This window comes from Mastomys coucha, unplaced genomic scaffold (genome assembly GCF_008632895.1).
Source record: "Mastomys coucha isolate ucsf_1 unplaced genomic scaffold, UCSF_Mcou_1 pScaffold20, whole genome shotgun sequence".
NCBI lineage: Eukaryota > Metazoa > Chordata > Mammalia > Rodentia > Muridae > Mastomys > Mastomys coucha.
In genome coordinates, this window is record NW_022196903.1 from 128057150 (window position 1) to 128076129 (window position 18980).

Sequence of the window (18980 nt, forward strand, 5' to 3'; positions counted from 1 at the left end):
GGCTCGTTTTTTCTCCATTAAAATGCCAAAGCACGTGCTATGCCCTAGCCTTTTGATACCGTTGAATTGAAAAAGAGATAGCTGAGGGATTTGACGCGCAGCACCACAATGCAGCAAGCCTCTCTCCTCAGTGAGCTGCCCACCTTCTCCCTACGCTAATGGCAGTGCAGTCGAGCTCATCTGTTTACTGAGCATCCTGCAGTAGGTAGCTTGCAACGTCAGGGCCACTGCTGTCTAGCTGCCAAGTGCTCTCTGTAACCTGCCGTCCAGCTGTACACATGCCCGGAGCCTCCTTGTGGGCTCCTGGTAAGGGGGTTTCCACAGCGCCATGGCCTTGGTTGCTTCAAGGCTGAGCTGTGGGAGAGATTAATGGGAAGTGAGAAGAGAAACTGTTATTCTTACCCAGCAGTGTTGCTGGGAGTGTGTGACTCTTCTTGTATTTAGGGAAAAGATTACTCATGAGGATTTTCTTCCATCGAACACAAAGAACCTCAAATTACTGTTTGTGTCCTACGCCCCCTTCTCACCCACCTCTCTGTTTTAGTTTGTCCCCAGTAGAAACGTCAGCATTTGACTTTCATTTCCTCTCCTAGGCAGGCTTCGGTTCTGTATTTACTTTGACAGCTTGTTGAAGCTGCCCCGACCATTTCCCTGCATTGCCTAGAATCTCTCTGCTCAAGCCCTCTGGCCGCTAGGTGCTTTCCCGTGGCCAGCCCGATTGGAACCTCCACCCATCCCTGATAGAATTATCCTCCCACTTACCCAGGAGCAGCTTAAATCACAAATCGGTGTGCTGTTCTTGTTCCAAGTAGACACTGCTGAGAGTGGGAAATAAAGCTGAAGGTTTTCCCATGATAGCCTGCCGCCACTCGCACTCTACCAGGAGGAACAGGTGGATGCTTTCTGTGTCCGTAGGCCATTTTGAATGGGCATTGCCTTCCAGCTAGTCAAGGCCCAAACACAGAACCTCAAATCCCTTAGTGGTCCTGTTCCCTTCTAAAGGTTATAAAATGCTCGAATTCTACAGTCCCCATAATCCTACTTGTTTGATTATGTGTGGGGAAAAAAAAAAAACATTGCCATCAAATTCAAAAGCCATGAAAACACACTTAAGTGTTTGGGGTTTGGAGTGCTTGGTTGGTTTGGGATTCATGGTAGTGAGGACTGAACTTTGGGCCTCACACAAGCTACCACTGAGCAATATCGCCAGGCCTCATTTGACTTGAGATGCCATCTCTCTAGGTTGCCAGGCTGGCCTTGAACTCACTATGCAGCCCAGACGGCCCATGTATGACCTTGCATTACTGTCAAGGTAGCTGTGTTATCTCCCAGGCCCAGCCAGTTAATTGGCTGTGAGGAATCTTCTGTGGACTTAGAAGAAACTGACGTCTGCTCTTCAAAACCGCTTTCTGCACAGGGGCCTTTTAGAAGATCCTGTTCAGAGCCTGGCATGTTCTCCCTGGGATCTGAGCCAATTGTTCCCTCTCTCAGCAGCCTATCCCGGGGATCATGCAGTTCAAAAGGCAGCTTCTTCCAGGATTGAGCTGAAGAGCACATTTGAAAGACATGCACCACATCTCCTCCAGAGTTCAAGTAGTTCACCTGGAGAGACTGAAGCCCCAGTGTGCAAACACCGGCTCCACTGAGCTCTCGGTGAACTCTTGACTCTGTGACTTCCAAGGAGAAAGCCCGACAGACTTCTCCCTGTCAGGATTCAAGTTGTAAATAATTATCAAAGACTACCCCCCACTGAAGAGCTTTTGCTCATAACTACACGCTACAAGTTGTAACAATACTGAGCATACTGTAAAAGACTTTTAAAAGTATCTACTAACTTACTGACAAACTAACCAAGCATATGTTAATAAATTATTTAAAGTATATTTTCAGAAGACTTGTGTGAACAACAGTGGTGTTCTCTATGCTTCTACAAACTTCTTCAATGTCCAGGTTAATAGAAGATACCTGGATTCACATCTCTGTTTCTGCATTCAGGTTGTTGTGATATCACAGGTCTAGAACATTCCGTATGTGCTCATGAAAGAATAAAAGAAAAAAATAATGTTACTATTGTTGTAAGTTTTTGCTGTAGAAAACATGCAAAGGTCTTGGGAACTCTCTGGGTCCTGTGACCACACTTTGAGGACGATTGCTATAATCACTTGAAGGATGTATCAGAATTGCCCACAGCAGCGAAGTAAAATAATCATACCGACTCCCTGCCTCATGTAGACGCAGCCGGAGCCACGCTGGTGGTGGTCTGTGTGGTCCATTTTGAGTCCATCTGCAAGAAAAATGGAAAGGAAAGGACTTTTTGTGTTGCCCTGGCCTTGCATTTGCCAGAGGCTAGCCTGCCACTTCCCAGAGACTGAGTAAATGACCCTTCCTGGAAAAAGTTTCAAGATGCGTCTTCATTTGGCAGCTCTGGGGAGGGGCCGGGTCAACTCTGGAACACTCATCATTTCAAAGCTCTGAGTCTGAGGTCGCCAGCTAATCGCATTGAGATTTGTCATGATTCCAGGCCTTCTTGGGTACCCCCCCCCCAAGGCCACTTTTGAGCCAACCTGAAAGTAATACAGCCTCAGAGCAGGGCTCTAAGACCTATCGATCCCTGAAACACATGGAAAGGGGGTTCCCCTCCTTTTCCCTCTGAGTAAAAAGTTAATGCAACACCACACTTAAGCACTCCACACTTAAGTACTTACAAACCTGGCTGGGCCTTGGAACTCAACCCAAGGGCTCTTGAGACAGAGAGTCTCCGCTCTGTTAATTATTCTGAGACCTTTCCCCCTTTGTTCCAACTGTGTAGCTGACAAGATCTTTTCTCTTTGCCCTGTGTCGTCCAACAGGTTTGCAGCCGATTTACTGGAGCAGAGATGACGTAGCACAGTGGCTCAAGTGGGCAGAAAATGAGTTTTCTCTAAGGCCCATTGAGAGCAACACGTTTGAAATGAATGGCAAGGCCCTCCTGCTGCTGACCAAGGAGGATTTCCGCTACCGATCTCCTCATTCAGGTGAGAGAGTCTGGTTCTTGCATAGGCTCAGCATGGAGATATGGCTGATCTTTTCCAGACTCGTCATAACCCATGAGGCCCTCCACAGAAGTTCTCATGGGAACACAGACATCCTAAGAAAGGAAAGGTCTGCTGACACTGGCCAGTGTGTGGGAAAGACGAGGTTTTCAGATCAAAGAGACTGTTGATTTAGAAGTCGCTCACCTGTGCCTAGATGCTGAAATTTTAAGGGGTCTAGTGTCCAATGAAATAACAAATGACAGTAATCAAATAAGAAAGAAAAGAGTTTGGGCATTGCCAATACCTTGACAGAATCATTTTATCTAGCCCTTGAGCTGGTAAATAGTTGCCCCATTAAATGGACCCAGGGTGATTAAAATGCAGAGACACGTTTGATTACTGGGCTCAGAAGGACCAATTAATAAAGGAGACCAGACATGTTTCACTTTGGATTCAGTCTTATTTAGAGTTATTGCACACATAGCATTCAGGTAGAATAGATTTATGCGTCCATTATTTTATATGAACAAAATCATCAAGTCATTATCAACTTAATTCATATTACACTCGCTAGACCTGTTTAACAATAAAAAGAAACTCACTTTCAAGGTTCCTTTAATTCAGTTAAGAATACGTTGGCAAACCAGGCATCATGGTGTACACCTGTAATCCTAGCACTCAGAAACCTGAGGCAGGGGGATCATGAGTAGTTCCCTGAATTACATCTTGAGACCCTTTCTCTAAAACAAAAGTGTGTGTGTGCACAAGTGTATGTGTGCATGTATGTGTGTGTTTATGTGAGTGTGTGTGTAATTTCCTAGATATACTGGAAATTGTGGTCTTTTGATGTTCCAGTATGATTTTGTAAATAATCACTATGCTTTCCAACTTGCCAGTGCCCTTATCTTTAGAAATACACCTTTCTTACATTTGTCCGGTTTAGAAAAGTCTCATTTCAAAGTGGAACTGAAAATGACCTGCATGCAGCTCCTCAGACCAACCATCCAAACAGAAGGTGGCTTGCTAGGCCGAACGGCTGTGTTGTAGAATGAAGTCAGAGAATCCCAGAATACAAAAATCACACGGGGCAATTGTCAGAAATTTCAAGGCAAGTGCATGGCCTTGACAAAAGACACGCACACTTGGCTCCTTCTTATCTTACTGTGTCTTTGAACAAGGAGTGAAAACTGTGTTGGAGAGAGAGATGCTCAGGGAAGTCACTCGCGGAAAAGTTGTTAGCTCCTCGGCGGATAGGTGAAGGTAGCGCTGGCAGCTGGTCCTTCGCTCATGCAGAGAGACGTGTGATAGTGTGCAGTGCAGCCGATGCTTTCTCTAATAAACTGCATGTGCCCTTAATAGTATTCCTTTTTCTCACAGGGTTATTGCTTACCTTACTTTATATTCTGCATCCAGCTGAAGTTAATTATCTTATTATCTGTGTTTTCTGATTTGATCTCAAATACAGCGTTAGCATATTTCTACAAACTGCCCTCCCACCCCCATCTCAGGATCTCTGTTTTTAAGTTTAAATATGAGGTAAAAATTCATTTACTTGTTTTTAAGTAAAAGAATGTTCTTTTTTTTTTCATTATTTTAAAACTCAGAAGAATCTTTTGACTTCATTTTCACCTTCCACGATGTGTATAGTTATCAGCACAAATATGTCCGCTGGGAAGTGGGGGCCTCCTTTGAAGGTGGAGCCTAGTTAGGTGAGATGGTTCACTGTAATGGGGTACATTTCCCCATAGTAAATGGAAACTTTGTAACTCACTTTAGCTACCAAAATAGATTGAGTAGAACTAGAGCCGAGCAAAGTTCAAAACTCACACTGTCCCATCACAAGAATGGGCATTTGGGAACCACCACCTTGCACATCAGGCCGACGATGGTGCTGTTTGCACTACTGAGTTCCAAATTAATTAATTTATTAATAAATTAATTTATGTATTCACTTTACAACCCGGTATCAGCCCTTCTTTTCTTCCCAGTACCCCCTCACACAAGTCCTCCCCCCCCCATTCCACATTCTCATCTTTTGAGAAGGAGAAGCCCCTTTCTGGGTGTCATGCCCCCCCCTCTAGGTGTCACCTCCCCCACCCCCAATAACACTCGCGTGCACTTGCACACAGCTGGACTGGGTGCATCCTCTCCCACTGAGGCCAGATAAGGCCGTCCGTTTAGGAACACAGGATCCACAGGCAGGCAGGTAACAGGCTCAGAGACAGCCTCTGCTCCAGTTGATGGGGGACCCACATGAAGACTAAGCTGCTCATCTGCTGCATATGTGCAGGGGGCCTAAGTGCAGCCCGTGCTCACTCTCTGCTTGGTGGTTCAGTCTCTAGGCACCCCCCAAGGGTCCAGGTTAGTTGACTGTTGGTCATCCTGTGGAGTCCCTGTCCTCTTCAGGTCCCTCAGTCTTTCTCCCAACTCTTCCATAAGACTGCAGAGCTCCGTCTAATATTTGGCAGTGAGTCTCTACATCTCTTTCCATTGGCTGCTGGGCTGAGGCAGGCTCCATTCTTAAACCATCCACAGGCAGAAAGGACCCAGCAAAGGGAATTTTCTGATGAGTCTAAAACGTAAGCCTCCCACACCAGGCCTCCTTTTACATTATTCCATTTTTTTCTATTTCATAATTGGTCAAAAGAAAACCAAAACGTCTGAGTCAAAATGAAACAGAAGCGAAAAGCGTTTGCAAACTGGGGGAGTATGTTACTGGCGATGATAATCTGCTTGTCAAGAGTGTGTGCGTAGCAAAGCATCACCTGCGAAGTACACGTGAACAGTGTTGAGGCTCCACGGTCGACCCACTAACCCAGGGAAGTGGCAAGCTCAGGGGAGACTCTCAAGAAGCAGATGGCATTTACGCAGTGGCCCTCCAGTCCCAGCCTTGTGATCACCAGCAGCATATAATGAGAGCTTCAGAACTAATCACAGCCTTTCACCAGTAATTCCATTCCTAAGAAAATATCCCAAGGAAATTATCCCATAGTGGACAAAGAAAATGTCCTTAGTGAGTCTATTTATAACAGTAAAGACTGGGGACAGCCCAACCACCCGCCATTTGGCTAGACAACCTTAGAAGTGGTCAATATAACGGGATACTCCATAGCTCAACACCTAACTCCATCTGTTCCTTTGTTGATTATTTCTTCATCACGTCTTTCAGTGCCTTGCATATCCTCTTCAGGATCCGCAAGGAACGGATGTGCAAAATGGAGGCCTGGCAGGCTGGCTAGAGCCTTGGAACAATGGAAATGATTAGAACCAAGGCAAGACCAACAGACAGAAGGGACAGTCCCAAGAGTAAAGTGGGCAGAGCCCACAGGCTTGGTGGCTGATTCAATGTTAGGTGAAAGGGAGGGAGCATGGGAGAATTGACCCCGAATTTCTGACCTGATCAGATAACAGCATTTACTGAACTAGGGACCCCTTTTGGTTTGTAAAGATTTCTGTGTGAGACACTTTGTAAATCACTCAAGATGGTCCTGGTAGTCAGAAGGCATTGTGACTGGAACCGATTGGGCTGAAGACAAGCAGAGTCTTGGGAACAGATGCAGTTGTCCAAGAGGAACTGGTGGGGATGCTGGGAAACTCGGTATTAAAGGGCTGGAGAAGGAAGAGCTGGGAGGTGGGAAGAGAGCCAGAGTAGCAATCTTGTCGGCCAGGAAGTATCCTGGAAGGAGGGGCAGGTTAAGATTCCCGGCAGCAAAGACACTGTTCCCTAAGAACTAGCTGCCCTTTGATTTAACCCCAGGGAGGTGACCTCAGCAAGAGCAGTTTGGGGAAGGCTCCAGAGGGGAAACCAGAAAGCAAAGTGAAGAAGTAGAGATGACAGAATTGACAGCTCCTGGGGGTGGTTGGCTGTCAGCTGAGGAAGTAGCTGGGTCGGGAGAGTGCAGGGACCCCTGAAGCTGCTTGGGTACTAGTGGATAGAAACCCAAAGAAGTTGACGTGAGATGGCACAGAGGGGAGGGTTTCAGAGAGGCCCAAGTATGAACTAGAGGTTTCTATATGAAATTATGTCAATGGAAGGAAAAGGAAACTTCCACACGCAAAAGTAACATTAATGAAACTGTGTGGGCTTTAGTGCAGAAGTATTGAAGCTGAGAGAGTATGACTTGTCTGTTAACAGAAGTCATGTCCACAAGAGATTCCATCCAGTCAGTGTGTATTCCGTGAGAGCAGGGTTAGATACCGGCTCCTTGCCAGCTCTGTGGCATTATTCTCATTTTGCACAAAAGTGAGCTGAACGAAGAGTGCCTTAAACTGAGAACCCTAAGAATCAGAAGGGGTGAAGTAATTCGCCTTAGTGCAGGAGGCTGATGGCAGGAGAGCCAGGCTTCAGATGGGGCTGGCCTTGCTCTAGAGCCCAAATTCCATTCTCTTAAGAGTAAAATAAATCATTTTCAGCACCTGATCGCCTTCAAGTAGCATTGCTGGGTTCCTGATCTTCAAACACTGACAAGACTAACTGTTAGTCTGATATTTTTCATTTTCTCTTCTGTTTGTTTTAAACAACCAGCCCATCCCCCACTGAGGATTAAACCTAGAGCCTCAGGAGCCAAGCTCCACTCCACCCCCACCCACCAATCCCACCCTAGCTTGCTTCCTTTTGGGACTGGGTCATGTTGAGTTATCCTGGCAGATCTTGAATTTGCATCCTACTCCTCGGCCTTCTGAGGTGTGTAATGGGGATGAGCAGGCACAGCTTTTAAACGAAATTCCAAATAAAATAATAAAAATTTGGAGCTGGAGAGCTGCCTCAGTGGGTCGTGTTGTGTAAGCATGGGGGTCTGAATTCCCAAGTATTCAACACTCACTTAAAAAGTTGAGCATGGCCATATATGCCTGTGACCCCAGCAATGCGAGACAGTGGCAGGGATGTGCTGAGAATTCACCAGCCACCTAGCACAGCCAAAATGGCGAGCTTCCAGTTCAGCGAGAGACCCTGCCCCAGACAGTAAGGGGCAGAGGTGATAGAAGATACCTGATGCAGCCATGTGCATACACCCCCACACGGACACAAAAAGAGAAAAAAAAGCAGGCTTTCAGATTCTCAAAATAGGTTGGGTTGCCTGGCTTTCAAAAGACGCATGTTAAAGCTGTTTAAGTTTCACTGTGAGTATATGGACCCAGGATATTATAAAAGTACTAGGTCATAAAGCTGGAGGGCACAGACATTTTCAGTTCAGCACTCCTTCCAGGGAGGAGTAAGTGAAGCTCTCCCAGCTTCATAGTAAGCAAGTGCATAGACAGACGAACCAGCTGTTGACTCTGGATGCAGAGACCTGGCTTCCGTTGCCTACTGCTGTAGAGGTACCAGTTAGGACCAGTTATTTCTTTTCGGAGTCTGAGATTTGTGAAGTTGGGCACACAGTTCTATGGGTCAACCTTTGTGGTCAGTAGGCAAATATACAACTTATTGTAAATACCCTCTGTGTTCCAAAGATCTCTTAGTTACTGTTAACTTTACTCCTGTGACTCAGAGTTGGAGCTTTTTAATACAGGCTTACTCACAAGGGTTAAGAAAGATGAATGGAAGAAAGTAAGGCATGCCCGAGAGCCAGGATGTGGGGTTTTCAAAGAAAAGTCACAAAACGCAAGATGTACCCAAGTGTGCGCAGATTCTTCAAGGGAGAATTGCCAGTGTTAAATTTTGAATATGATATCCTAGACTGGCATGATGGCTCAGTGGTTAAAGACGCTTGCTTGCTTCCTTCCAAGTCTGTCAGTCTGAGTTTGATCCCAGATACACATGGAGGAAAGAAAGAACTGACTTCCACAAGTTGTCCTCAGAATACTACATGTGCTTTGTTTTGTGTCTCTTTCTGTGGACACACACACATAATAATAATAGTTAAAAAAAGCAGCTAGGTGATGGTGGTGCAAGCCTTTAATCACAGCACTTGGGAAGCAGAGGCAGGCGAATTTCTGAGTTCGAGGCCAGCCTGGTCTACAAAGTGAGTTCCAGGACAGCCAGGGCTACACAGAGAAACCCTGTCTCAAAAAAAAAAAAAAAAAAAAAAAAAAAAAAAAGAATTAAAAAAAAAGGAAGAAAGAGAGGAAGAAAGAAGAAAAAAAGAAAAAGTAAATGAGATTATCTGCATACCTGAGAATTTGAAGAATCCATCCAAGAACATGTAGGTGTTAGAGGAGCGAAGAGTAGTGGATGTGAAGGGAGGTGCGGGACCACCCTCGCCTATTTAGAAAGTTGTAGGCAAGACATGTTTTTGAACACTCTGGAAACTAAGACCAGAGTATGGGAATTTCAAGAAATTCACTCAACACAACTTTCTACCAACTAGATTCATCAAGAAAAATGGTTTTCTTATGCCAGGGCTGACTGCCCATCATGGGACTTACTCCGCCAAGGCTGGTTCTTGGCAGGGGAAGGGGAGCGAGGGGACTCCTAGAGAGCAGAAGTTTGGGCCAATCTAAGACATTTCTAGAATCCTCTTTAAGGCCTAATGTTCCAGGCTGTTACTGGTACTTTGTTATTGACAGTCTGCACACAGAGTGCGGATGACGCCATTTCCTCTGTGCAGGCTCCTGGTTGCTGCGGACCCAGGCCTAATCCAGTTATGCCCACACTCAAGGGTCAGAGTTAAGTTTGCCTGACAGAGCTAGGGCACAGCTTTCAGCCATCCCCATGAAAGGCATTTGCATGACAGTCTAACTGCTGCTTATGGAGTAGGGTTCAGATAAGCAGCTGGCAGAGACTGCTGATGTACATCCTTCTTCTTTCTTCTTTGGGAAGGTCCCTCTGTACAGCCCCTTCCCCTGCCAGCCATTGGATGCCAAGCTCAACCATCATGAAGGTAGAGCACATGCCAGCAGTGCTAGGTTTAGCTCAGTGTGGAAGGATGAGCGGCCCAGGCAGAATGGCCATGGATCACCTTCCTTTTTCTCAAGTGGGAATGAACCCAGACCTTCCTCCTCAGTTCTCCACCCAAGACCTTCGTGTCCTAGGTCACTCAGATGATCCTAGTAATCGGAATGGTTTCAGAACAGGACTGGTGCCTGCTGAAGCCAGTGCAGAGGAACTCTTACTGATCAGCCTGTGCTGGTCTCATTATGCCGATCACCTCAGAGGACCCTCAGTGTCCTGCACAGTGACTTAGAGTCTAGATGAGGAAACCCAGGACTAAAAAAATTGAAGGACATGTTTAAGGAGGTATGTGCCATACCCCAGAGCATGACCCCAGAGCATCAGCTAGCCATTCCACTACAGAGAAATAAAAACTCCAAGGGCCAGCAAGATGACTCTGCAGGTAAATAAACCATGCAAGCCTGGTGACCCTGAGTTTAAGCCCTAGAACCCAGGAAAAAGTGCAAGGACAGAATCTATGCTACAAGGTTGCCTACCCGCTGACCTCCACGCCTGCGCTGTGACGGGCATATGCTCGCACATGTGCGCACGCAGTCACAGTAAGTACATTCTTTTAAAGAAATAAGAACTCAGAAAAGAAAGTGGCTTCTTCCTCCTAGCCCTTGTCTTAGGTCCCCTCTCCGGCCTGAGGAGGTGCGAGGACACCAGCTCTTTTCCAGGTGCTTACCCACAGTACCCTCGTTGGACTTTAATGAAGAGCAAGAGAGGCAGGTGGTACAGTCTGCATTTTGTAAAGAAAGCCAGGAGCTTGCTCAAGGTGACCTGGTCCCCAGGCTGGTAGTGTCTGCAGTCTGTGCCCCTCACTGAGGGAATAGCGCTGAACACTCCTCACAGTCACTAAATTTATATTTCCTGGCCTCCTCTTCCAAAATGGATGCACTAATTGCAGACTTTTTTTTTTTAATAGTAATCATCAAGAACACATTTCTTTAATGTTTGCATTTTCTATTCTGCATAATGCCAAAATAAAACATTGATCAGATCTATGAGCTCAAACCCAGTATGTCCATGTAAATTAGGAAGGGTTAGGAAGACGTTACACTAAACGGGAAGAAAAAAGTGTTGATTAGGGACTTATTTTTGCATGAGATTAAAATGTGAATCATTAAAATAGGGACTGTATTTTGGGTTCCGCATTCCCTTCTCATTGGAGCCATAGCGATGGATGGCTTACGGTTTGGAGCATTAAAACCCTACCCAGCGCTGGATCCTGGCACTCCGGTACAAGCTCTGCCTTCCCACAGTATTTCTAAAATGTGTGGTCAGAACTCCGCTGTGACCTCCTGTCCAGCCTTAAGGAACCCCCTAGAGACTGGTGTCCTAGTCTTCATTTGACCCTCATCATAAATAGCAGCAGCTAGCTGCACCACCAGCAACCAAAATTCAAAACTAGGGGGATGGATCGAGGAGCAGCTAGCTAGGAAAGTTCCTTAGGGGGTCGCAGGGTGGGTGCTTGGAAGCCCGTAGCCAACCATGGAACTCGATTTGTTACAGGGGGTTGTAGTAGATGGGTTTGCAGGGAGAAACCTCCTGTGAAGTGTTTGTTGCAGTTTATGCCCAATTTGGAAGAAAAAAATAGCAATAGCTATAGCCCAAAATACACAGTTAAATTAAGTTGTTAATTAAAGTGTCTTTAAAAATGGCTAGTACCAGTGACAAAGGTTCATTGTTTGGTACAGTTGTTGACTGAGTATCTCTGTGTGAGGAAGAGTGTGGGGAGGACAGTGAGAGCCCTGTAGTGTTTTTCTAAAATTAATTACCCATCCTTAGAATTACAAAGCACCCCCCTGCAATTGTGAACTTGTATCAAAGCCACAGAGGGGTGAGAACCAGTTCCTGACAGGGTTGGTTAGCTTGATAGTGGTAGTTTTTTTTGGTTTTGTTTTTGTTTTTTTTTCTGCTAGTGACATACTTGGGAAGCCACTTAACATACCAAGTATACAGCACCCGCCATTGTCCAACAGACAACATCTCGAGATAATTTAGGAGTGATGGCTAGATGTATATTTAAAGAAGGAGGGACCCCAGACTGTACCAATTCCTTATAGAGAGCGGTCACTGGTTAACAAGTTTGGCCTACACTACTGACCCCCAACTCCCGACCACGGTTTTGTATAAATATCCTCCCCCTAGGAAAGTTTATTCTTGTTTGAGATAGGATCTTGCCCAGGCTGGCTTCAAATTTCCCATCCTCAGCCTCCTACCACAGTATCTAGCTTGTGTGAGGTTAAAAATTTCATCAAGAATCGGTGAGCCAGGGCTGGTGAGATGGCTCAGTGGGTAAGAGCACCGACTGCCCTTCCAAAGGTCCTGAGTTCAAATCCCAGCAACCACATGGTGGCTCACAACCACCCCGTAATGAGATCTGACGCCCTCTTCTGGTGCGTCTGAAGACAGCTGCAGTGTACTTATTTATAATAACAAATAAATCTTTGGGCCACAGCAAGCAGGGACTGAGTGAGAGGGCTCGATTCCCAACAATCAGATGAAGGCTCACAACTATCTGTACAGCTACAGTGTGTACTCACATACATGAAATAAATAAATAAATCTTTAAAATAAAAAAAAAAGAATCAGTGAGCCATTTTGTACATTTAAAATGCAGCTGCCAAAAGATGTCATTTTCCTTGAATAATTCTGGAGTACCAGCACAGCAAGGGGGAGCTGGAGGGAGAGATGTTAAAAGGGTATCTTCATAAAAAGAAGAAGACATTTGTCAGTGTAAGTTTTGCCTGGCTCTGCATCATCCCCGATGGTCCCTCTATCATCAAACTACAGTATCACTACACATAGAAAGTCAGAAACGTGGGGCTGTCCTCAAACCCTCTTGTGGTCATTGACCCACTGCTTGTATCGAGCTGATCCATGAATCCCCCTCTGGAAGATGTGTAGTGTTAACCCATCTGTTGTTTAGATATTTTTATTTAGGCTGGGTGTATTCATTAACAATGTAAAACAACTTATATTGTTTAGAGGGGAGGGGACAAGGAAGATGGCTCCTTGGATAGAAGTGTCACACAAGCCTGACAACTTAAGTTTGATTCCTGGAACCCATATAAAGTAGATAGAGAGAACTGGCTCTACAAAGTAAGTTGTCCTCTGACCCACACAAGCATGCTGTGTACACACACACACACACACACACACACACACACACACACACACACACACCATTTTATTGTAAGTGTATTAAGTGTTTTGCCTCCAGGTATATGTTTGTACCAAATGTGTGTCCAGTATCTACAAAGGTCAGAAGAGGGCATCAGATACCTTGGAACTAGAGTTACAGATGGTTATGACCCACCATGTGGGTGCTGGGAACTGAACCCAGAACCTCTGTAAAAGCAACCAGTGCTCTCAACCACTGCACTGTCTTTCCAATCCCCAAACTTTTTTTATATTACTTTTTTTACTTTTACTTTTCGTTGTTGTTGTTGTTTCTTGTTCTTGTTCTTGTTCTTGTTCTTGTTCTTGTTCTTGTTCTTGTTCTTGTTCTTGTTCTTGTTCTTGTTCTTGTTCTTGTTGGAGACAGGGTCTCAGATAACCTAGGCTCTCCTCAGAATGATCTTGAACTCCTGCCTCCACCTCCTGAGGACTGAGGTCACAGTTTTGCAGCACAGTGGACTGCTCTTATTTTTAGCATATAGAAACAACTTGGTTGATATCTGACGAACTTACAAAAGCTGTATAAAGTATATAATTTGATCAGTTTGGAGATAACTATATATCCGTGAGATCATCACTGTAATAAATGCCATATCCATAGCTACCACCTCAAATTTTCCTTGTCTTCTTTATTATTATAATTGTTATCAATTTAGATATGTGTATATTTGTCCCAACATCTACCCACTTAGCAAACTCTAAGTGCACCGTCCAGCATAACAACTTGACGTCACCATCTTCTGACCTCTGCAAACACCCATATATGCACATGGTATACACACACATGGATCAAACTTAAACTAAATCTTAAAATAAGAACTTATAAAAACCAAACAGCCCTGACCTGTGGAGTCATCTGAGTAGGCACTGTGTCCTGTCCCTGTCAAGGGCCAACAATCTGTTCCGCTAACATTGTTCCCTTACCTCTGCAGCTGTCACAGCTCGGTAGCTCCTTCTGTAGCTATTAACCAAAGCATCCCATCTCTTCACTTCTTGTTCCTTTTTCTCGCCAGGCGATGTGCTCTATGAACTCCTTCAGCATATCCTGAAGCAGAGGAAACCTCGAATTCTCTTCTCACCATTCTTCCACCCTGGGAACTCTATCCACACCAAGCCAGAGGTCCTCCTGCATCAGAACCATGATGAAGGTACTGAAAGAGACTTCTCTTTGCTTGCCTGAGGTTTAGACAAAGCAAGGAGCTGAATAGTTCACTTGATAAGCTGTTTATACTGCTGAAAATTCAGTCTTGGAAACATGGCCTGGGTGCCTACAGTGTGCCTGCACTGGGGGAGTTGCCTGGAGGAGTAAGGCCTGATATTCTGAGCTCTCTGAAGCTCAGAGTAAACACTGATTACAATACACAAGGGGCATATGGGAGGGCAGATGACACCCAGGTACAGGAAGCAGGTTCAGCTTCATAAAAGGAGACTCTGGAAGAATCCTCGAAGGTTGGTTGTTATAAACAGCAAAAGCATTCCAGTCCGGCAGGGTAAGACCTTAGAATAGAGAGCAGAAGATGATTCAATTGGCGAGTCTGTTTATTATAAAATTTTTCAAACATATATAATCCATATAGAATCAAATAAGTAAAGCTGTGTGAGCCATCTCTCACTCGGCTTCAGCAATGATGAGCTTTTCCCACTATAGAACTGATCCAAGTTGACAGCCTGAAACTAGAGTATGAAGAATTGAGATTCTGACTATGAAGAAGGCTAAGAGGGAGTTAGTCATTGACGATATTTGAGCAAGATGTCCATAAGAGCTGGCAGAAGGAGAAAACCAAATCTGGGGGGAAATTGGTGTTGGGTAGGGACTTTCTCTGTCATTTACCAAAGGCCATTTGCTGGCGTGAGCTCCATATCAAGCTTTCTGTCATACTTACTGTTTTTCTTGGGACTCACGTGAGCCAGAAAAACATCCGTAGATAGCTCAAGGCTGTGAAGTTCTGGTCAAATACAGAAGCAGGTGTTGGTTGGGCTATAAACTGTGACTTTGTGCACAGTGCCACTGAACAGCTGGGTGTGCAGTAGTGTCTGGATAGTCACATCTCCCGGGGCCAGCAAGCCCTCCTCCTCCCAGCCCAGCAGGCAGCCAGCCGGCATGCAGATGTGCAAACACTGCAATGTAGGACTTTTCTAAACTTATTTTCCTTAAAGCCAGTCTCAAGGCCCTGTTCCTTGGGAAGTTTCCTTGACTTGTGAATCATTCCCAAACATAGGGCTTTTCTTTTGCGGTCAGACAATTTAAGAGCTTGTGTTTGGTGCTCTCTTAATTAGCACTTTTTGAAAAGAAAGCCTGGCTGCAGGTGACCCCAAGTCCCCCTTGTCTCTCAGGCAGTCCTCTCTGGCGTATGAGATAGAGAATAATGCCAGTGTTTTTGGCAGACTCCCTGCCTCCCATCCTCTCCTCTCCTCCAGTAACCCCAGTGAAATTTAGCATCTGCCCCCTCCCATCAATTTGGGTTTGATGTTCCTCTGCTCTTCTGGCCTCGCTCATTTCCGGCTTGCATAATAGCCAAGAGCCACTTCAGAGAAGAGGTGGGCTCACCGAAGCTTGACAGTAAGGCAGGCATTGTGTTATCAGCCTGACTCTACAGACACACACAGGCTATCGAATGGGTTCCCCCTCCTTCTTCCTCGTACTATTTAAAGAAAAAAAAGTTTTTCATTTGGAATTTCTATTGCTATTTTCTTTCTAAATGTGGTTGAAGGCAGGTGACTCCTTCCTTCGTGGTCTGACTTGATATGGAAGTAGGTATGTGTATGTTGTTCTTCTGTTCGGGGGTTAATCCATCAAAGAGAAAGCTGGCTGCCTCTGAGAGCTTCCCTCAAACCCAGGAAGTGGAGGTGTGTCCCATTGTGCACGCTAAAGAGCTGTGCACACTAAAGAGCTGTGCACACATGCGCTGTGATGTCAGTGGTGAGCTCAGACACTAAGAGAACAGAGCTAATGAGACCAAGGTCAAGGGCTTCATCGCCCTGCAGATCAGGTAAATACACTTCAGAGCCAGCTCTTAAAAAGCCAGCTCTTAAAAATACCAAGTGTATCCACTGAGACCATCCTTGATGCCAGAGATCAAGAAGCAAGATCTGGCCGGGCGGTGGTGGCGCACGCCTTTAATCCCAGCACTTGGGAGGCAGAGGCAGGCAGATTTCTGAGTTCGAGGCCAGCCTGGTCTACAGAGTACCAGGACAGCCAGGGCTACACAGAGAAACCCTGTCTCGAAAAACCAAAAAAAAAAGAAGCAAGATCTGAGAGCCTCTTCCCTCTCGTGCGCCTGTTGGGACGTCATGCCCGGCTCAGATGAACAGGCAGCACTATCTCTACCAGGTGGTGTCACCAGAAAGAGCCATGTAAGACACAGAGGTGACAGGAAGAAGCTGCCTCCTATCTCATACTTTCTGAGTGGCAGCTCGCCTTCCCTACCTTCAAAAGAAAGAAAAAAAAAAAAGTTCAGCATGCAGTGTCTCAAGAATCAAAACACTGCTTGCTGTTTGTGAAAACAATAGCTCAGTTAAGGGCAGGTGAGGATATAGAGATCTCTGCTAAAATATGGATCTAGCCCAAACGTAGAATGTCTACTAGCTGAAATAATGCATACCATACTTTATACACAGTTAAGGATACACAAAACTATATTGACCCAAGACTACTTATGTTGTTACTGACATGGCTTGAGTGTGTATTTTGGAGTTAAAGCTGAGTGATTCTTATCAAAATTCTTGGGACCAGAAGTGGTTTGCATTTCAGGTGTTCTAATATTTACATACTACACACAAACACACACATATGATATGTCAGAATGGGACCCAAAACTAACCATCAAATTCACTTGTTTTATATATACATACCTTATATACGTGGTCTGGAGATGATTTTCATAGGATTTTTAAATTTTTAATTTTCTAGAAATTACCAATATGCTTATGTTTTGAATGTGACCTGCCACCCAAGGTCAAGCATGGGATTCTGGGATTCGACACATGTGACATCATGTGGGGACTTGGGGTTTCAGACCGTAGAGCACTTCGGAGCTCAGATCTTGGGTTAGAGATGCCCAGCCCTTGTATGAATGGCAGGCTAGAACGAGAAGAGACACTGCAGTGTGTTCTCCAGCGAGAGCCCTCTCTGTGGCTCAGCATCCCAATACAGTGGGTGTGCAGAGACACAAGCACAAGGCTGTGCCTACCCCCCACCCCTCCTCCACTTCACCCCAGCCACCAGCTTAGCCAGCTCAGACCCTGATCGTTACACTGTGGGAATTCATATCACAGAACAAATGTGTCTTATTTAATTTGTCAATGGCTTCCCACAAGTGTCCCCTGTGGGTCTGTTACATTGAAGTCTCACCTTCCACTCTAGCAACTGTAGGACAGACTGTGAGGAGACTGGAGTTGACTCAGGGCTTCGCCTCCTGCCCTGGACAGGACAGTGAGCACACCAATGCAAACTTACTTCCACAGCATACTCTTCTGAAATTCTTCCAGGCCCTGAGCAGAACAATCCTCTAGAGCACCGTTTCCACTCTCTATTATGGAAGAAGAGGATAAAATATTGCTAAGTTGACTTACAGTGTCTCTTTCATTATTGGGATACTTGGGGTAGAGACACAGCACTCCATTAAGCTAGGATAACAGACATAAACCAGAACTACTCCAGACAACCTGGATAGGGTAGTGTGCGTGTGTGCATGCGTGCGTGCCTGAGTGTGTGTGTGTGTGTGTGCACGCACACACGTGCGCATTTGAAGAACATGGTCTGGAAGTCTGGAAACCAAGCTCCAGTCTCCAGTTCTGACAGAACGAATCATGAGGGTCAAGTTTCTCATTTCTCCAGCTCTCTGTTCCCCCTGTGGTGAGAAGAGAGGATAAATTAGATGGTGTTAAGAGTCTTTTACAGCTTTAAAGTCCTTACAGAGCCGAGCAATACAGAGATGAACAAAACATAGTCTTCACCCTTGGAGTCTTAGGAAATTAAGACACAGCAAGTCAGAACAGAGTCCAGCTTGGTGCCACCCAGTAACAGTAGAAAACCCTCCTAGTTCAGTTGTGTCCCCTTATCAGAACTCCTGGGAGCATAGCCCTTCCCAGCATCAGACAGACAGTAGGCTCATTCACTTGAGGTGAAAAGTGGAGTTTCACCAGGTTCCTTTGCTCTGACTGTATGACTCATTATATCTGTGGCTCGGGAATTCGATAGTAGGTTGGTGGTTGTATAGAAGAAGGGAGACAGTGAAATCCACGAGGCTGGTACTTACACAAGAACCAGAAGGTAAAAAGTGTCTTCAGAAGATTTGGCCCAGCAAATGATCATAAAGGAAACCTATCTTGCTATATGTGATTGTGGTGGCAGCGTAAGTCTCTGGTTTCCAAAATCAGCTGCCTTAACATCCCATGGAGCTAGAGGTAACAAATTGCCACTCTTTCCAAAGAGAACCCTGTCCCCAGGGTACACATGCAGTAGACATTGGTCCCCTAAAAGCTCCTTAAGTAAGCTGCCAGTCTGGCTGAAATCCAAGTGGGGTTGTCTCTGCAGAGTGACCCCTGTAGGACAGTTCAGACAGTCTGTAAGGAGAAGGAAGATCTGGGTTTCTCTGATGTGCTTGCCATATACCTGCCCCCTCTTATCATCTAAATTCTTCAGTTTCACTTTTCCTGAGATAGTCATTTCTTTCTTTCTTTTTTTTCTTTTGGTTTTTTAGAGACAGGGTTTCTCTGTATAGCCCTGGCTGTTCTGGAACTCACTCTGTGAGTGAGGCTGGCCTCGAACTCAGAAATCTACCTGCCTCTGCTTCCCAGGTGCTGGGATTAAAGGCGTGTGCCACCACCGCCCGGCGAGATAGTCATTTCTAATCATACCTTTTGACACATTCTCTCCCCTCTCTCCCTCTCCCCTCCCCCTCTCTCTC

The 18980-nt window shown here is 45.5% G+C and overlaps 1 protein-coding gene across 1 annotated transcript in view; it reads left to right on the forward strand.

Annotated features, from left to right (window-relative positions):
• Positions 1-18980, forward strand: part of Etv6 (ETS variant transcription factor 6) — a 241487-nt gene that overhangs the window by 189230 nt on the left and 33277 nt on the right. Inside the window, exons 3-4 of the mRNA XM_031383625.1 lie at positions 2850-3014; positions 14085-14219. Of these exons, the coding sequence (XP_031239485.1) occupies positions 2850-3014; positions 14085-14219 (300 nt within the window). The remainder of the gene's footprint in view (positions 1-2849; positions 3015-14084; positions 14220-18980) is intronic.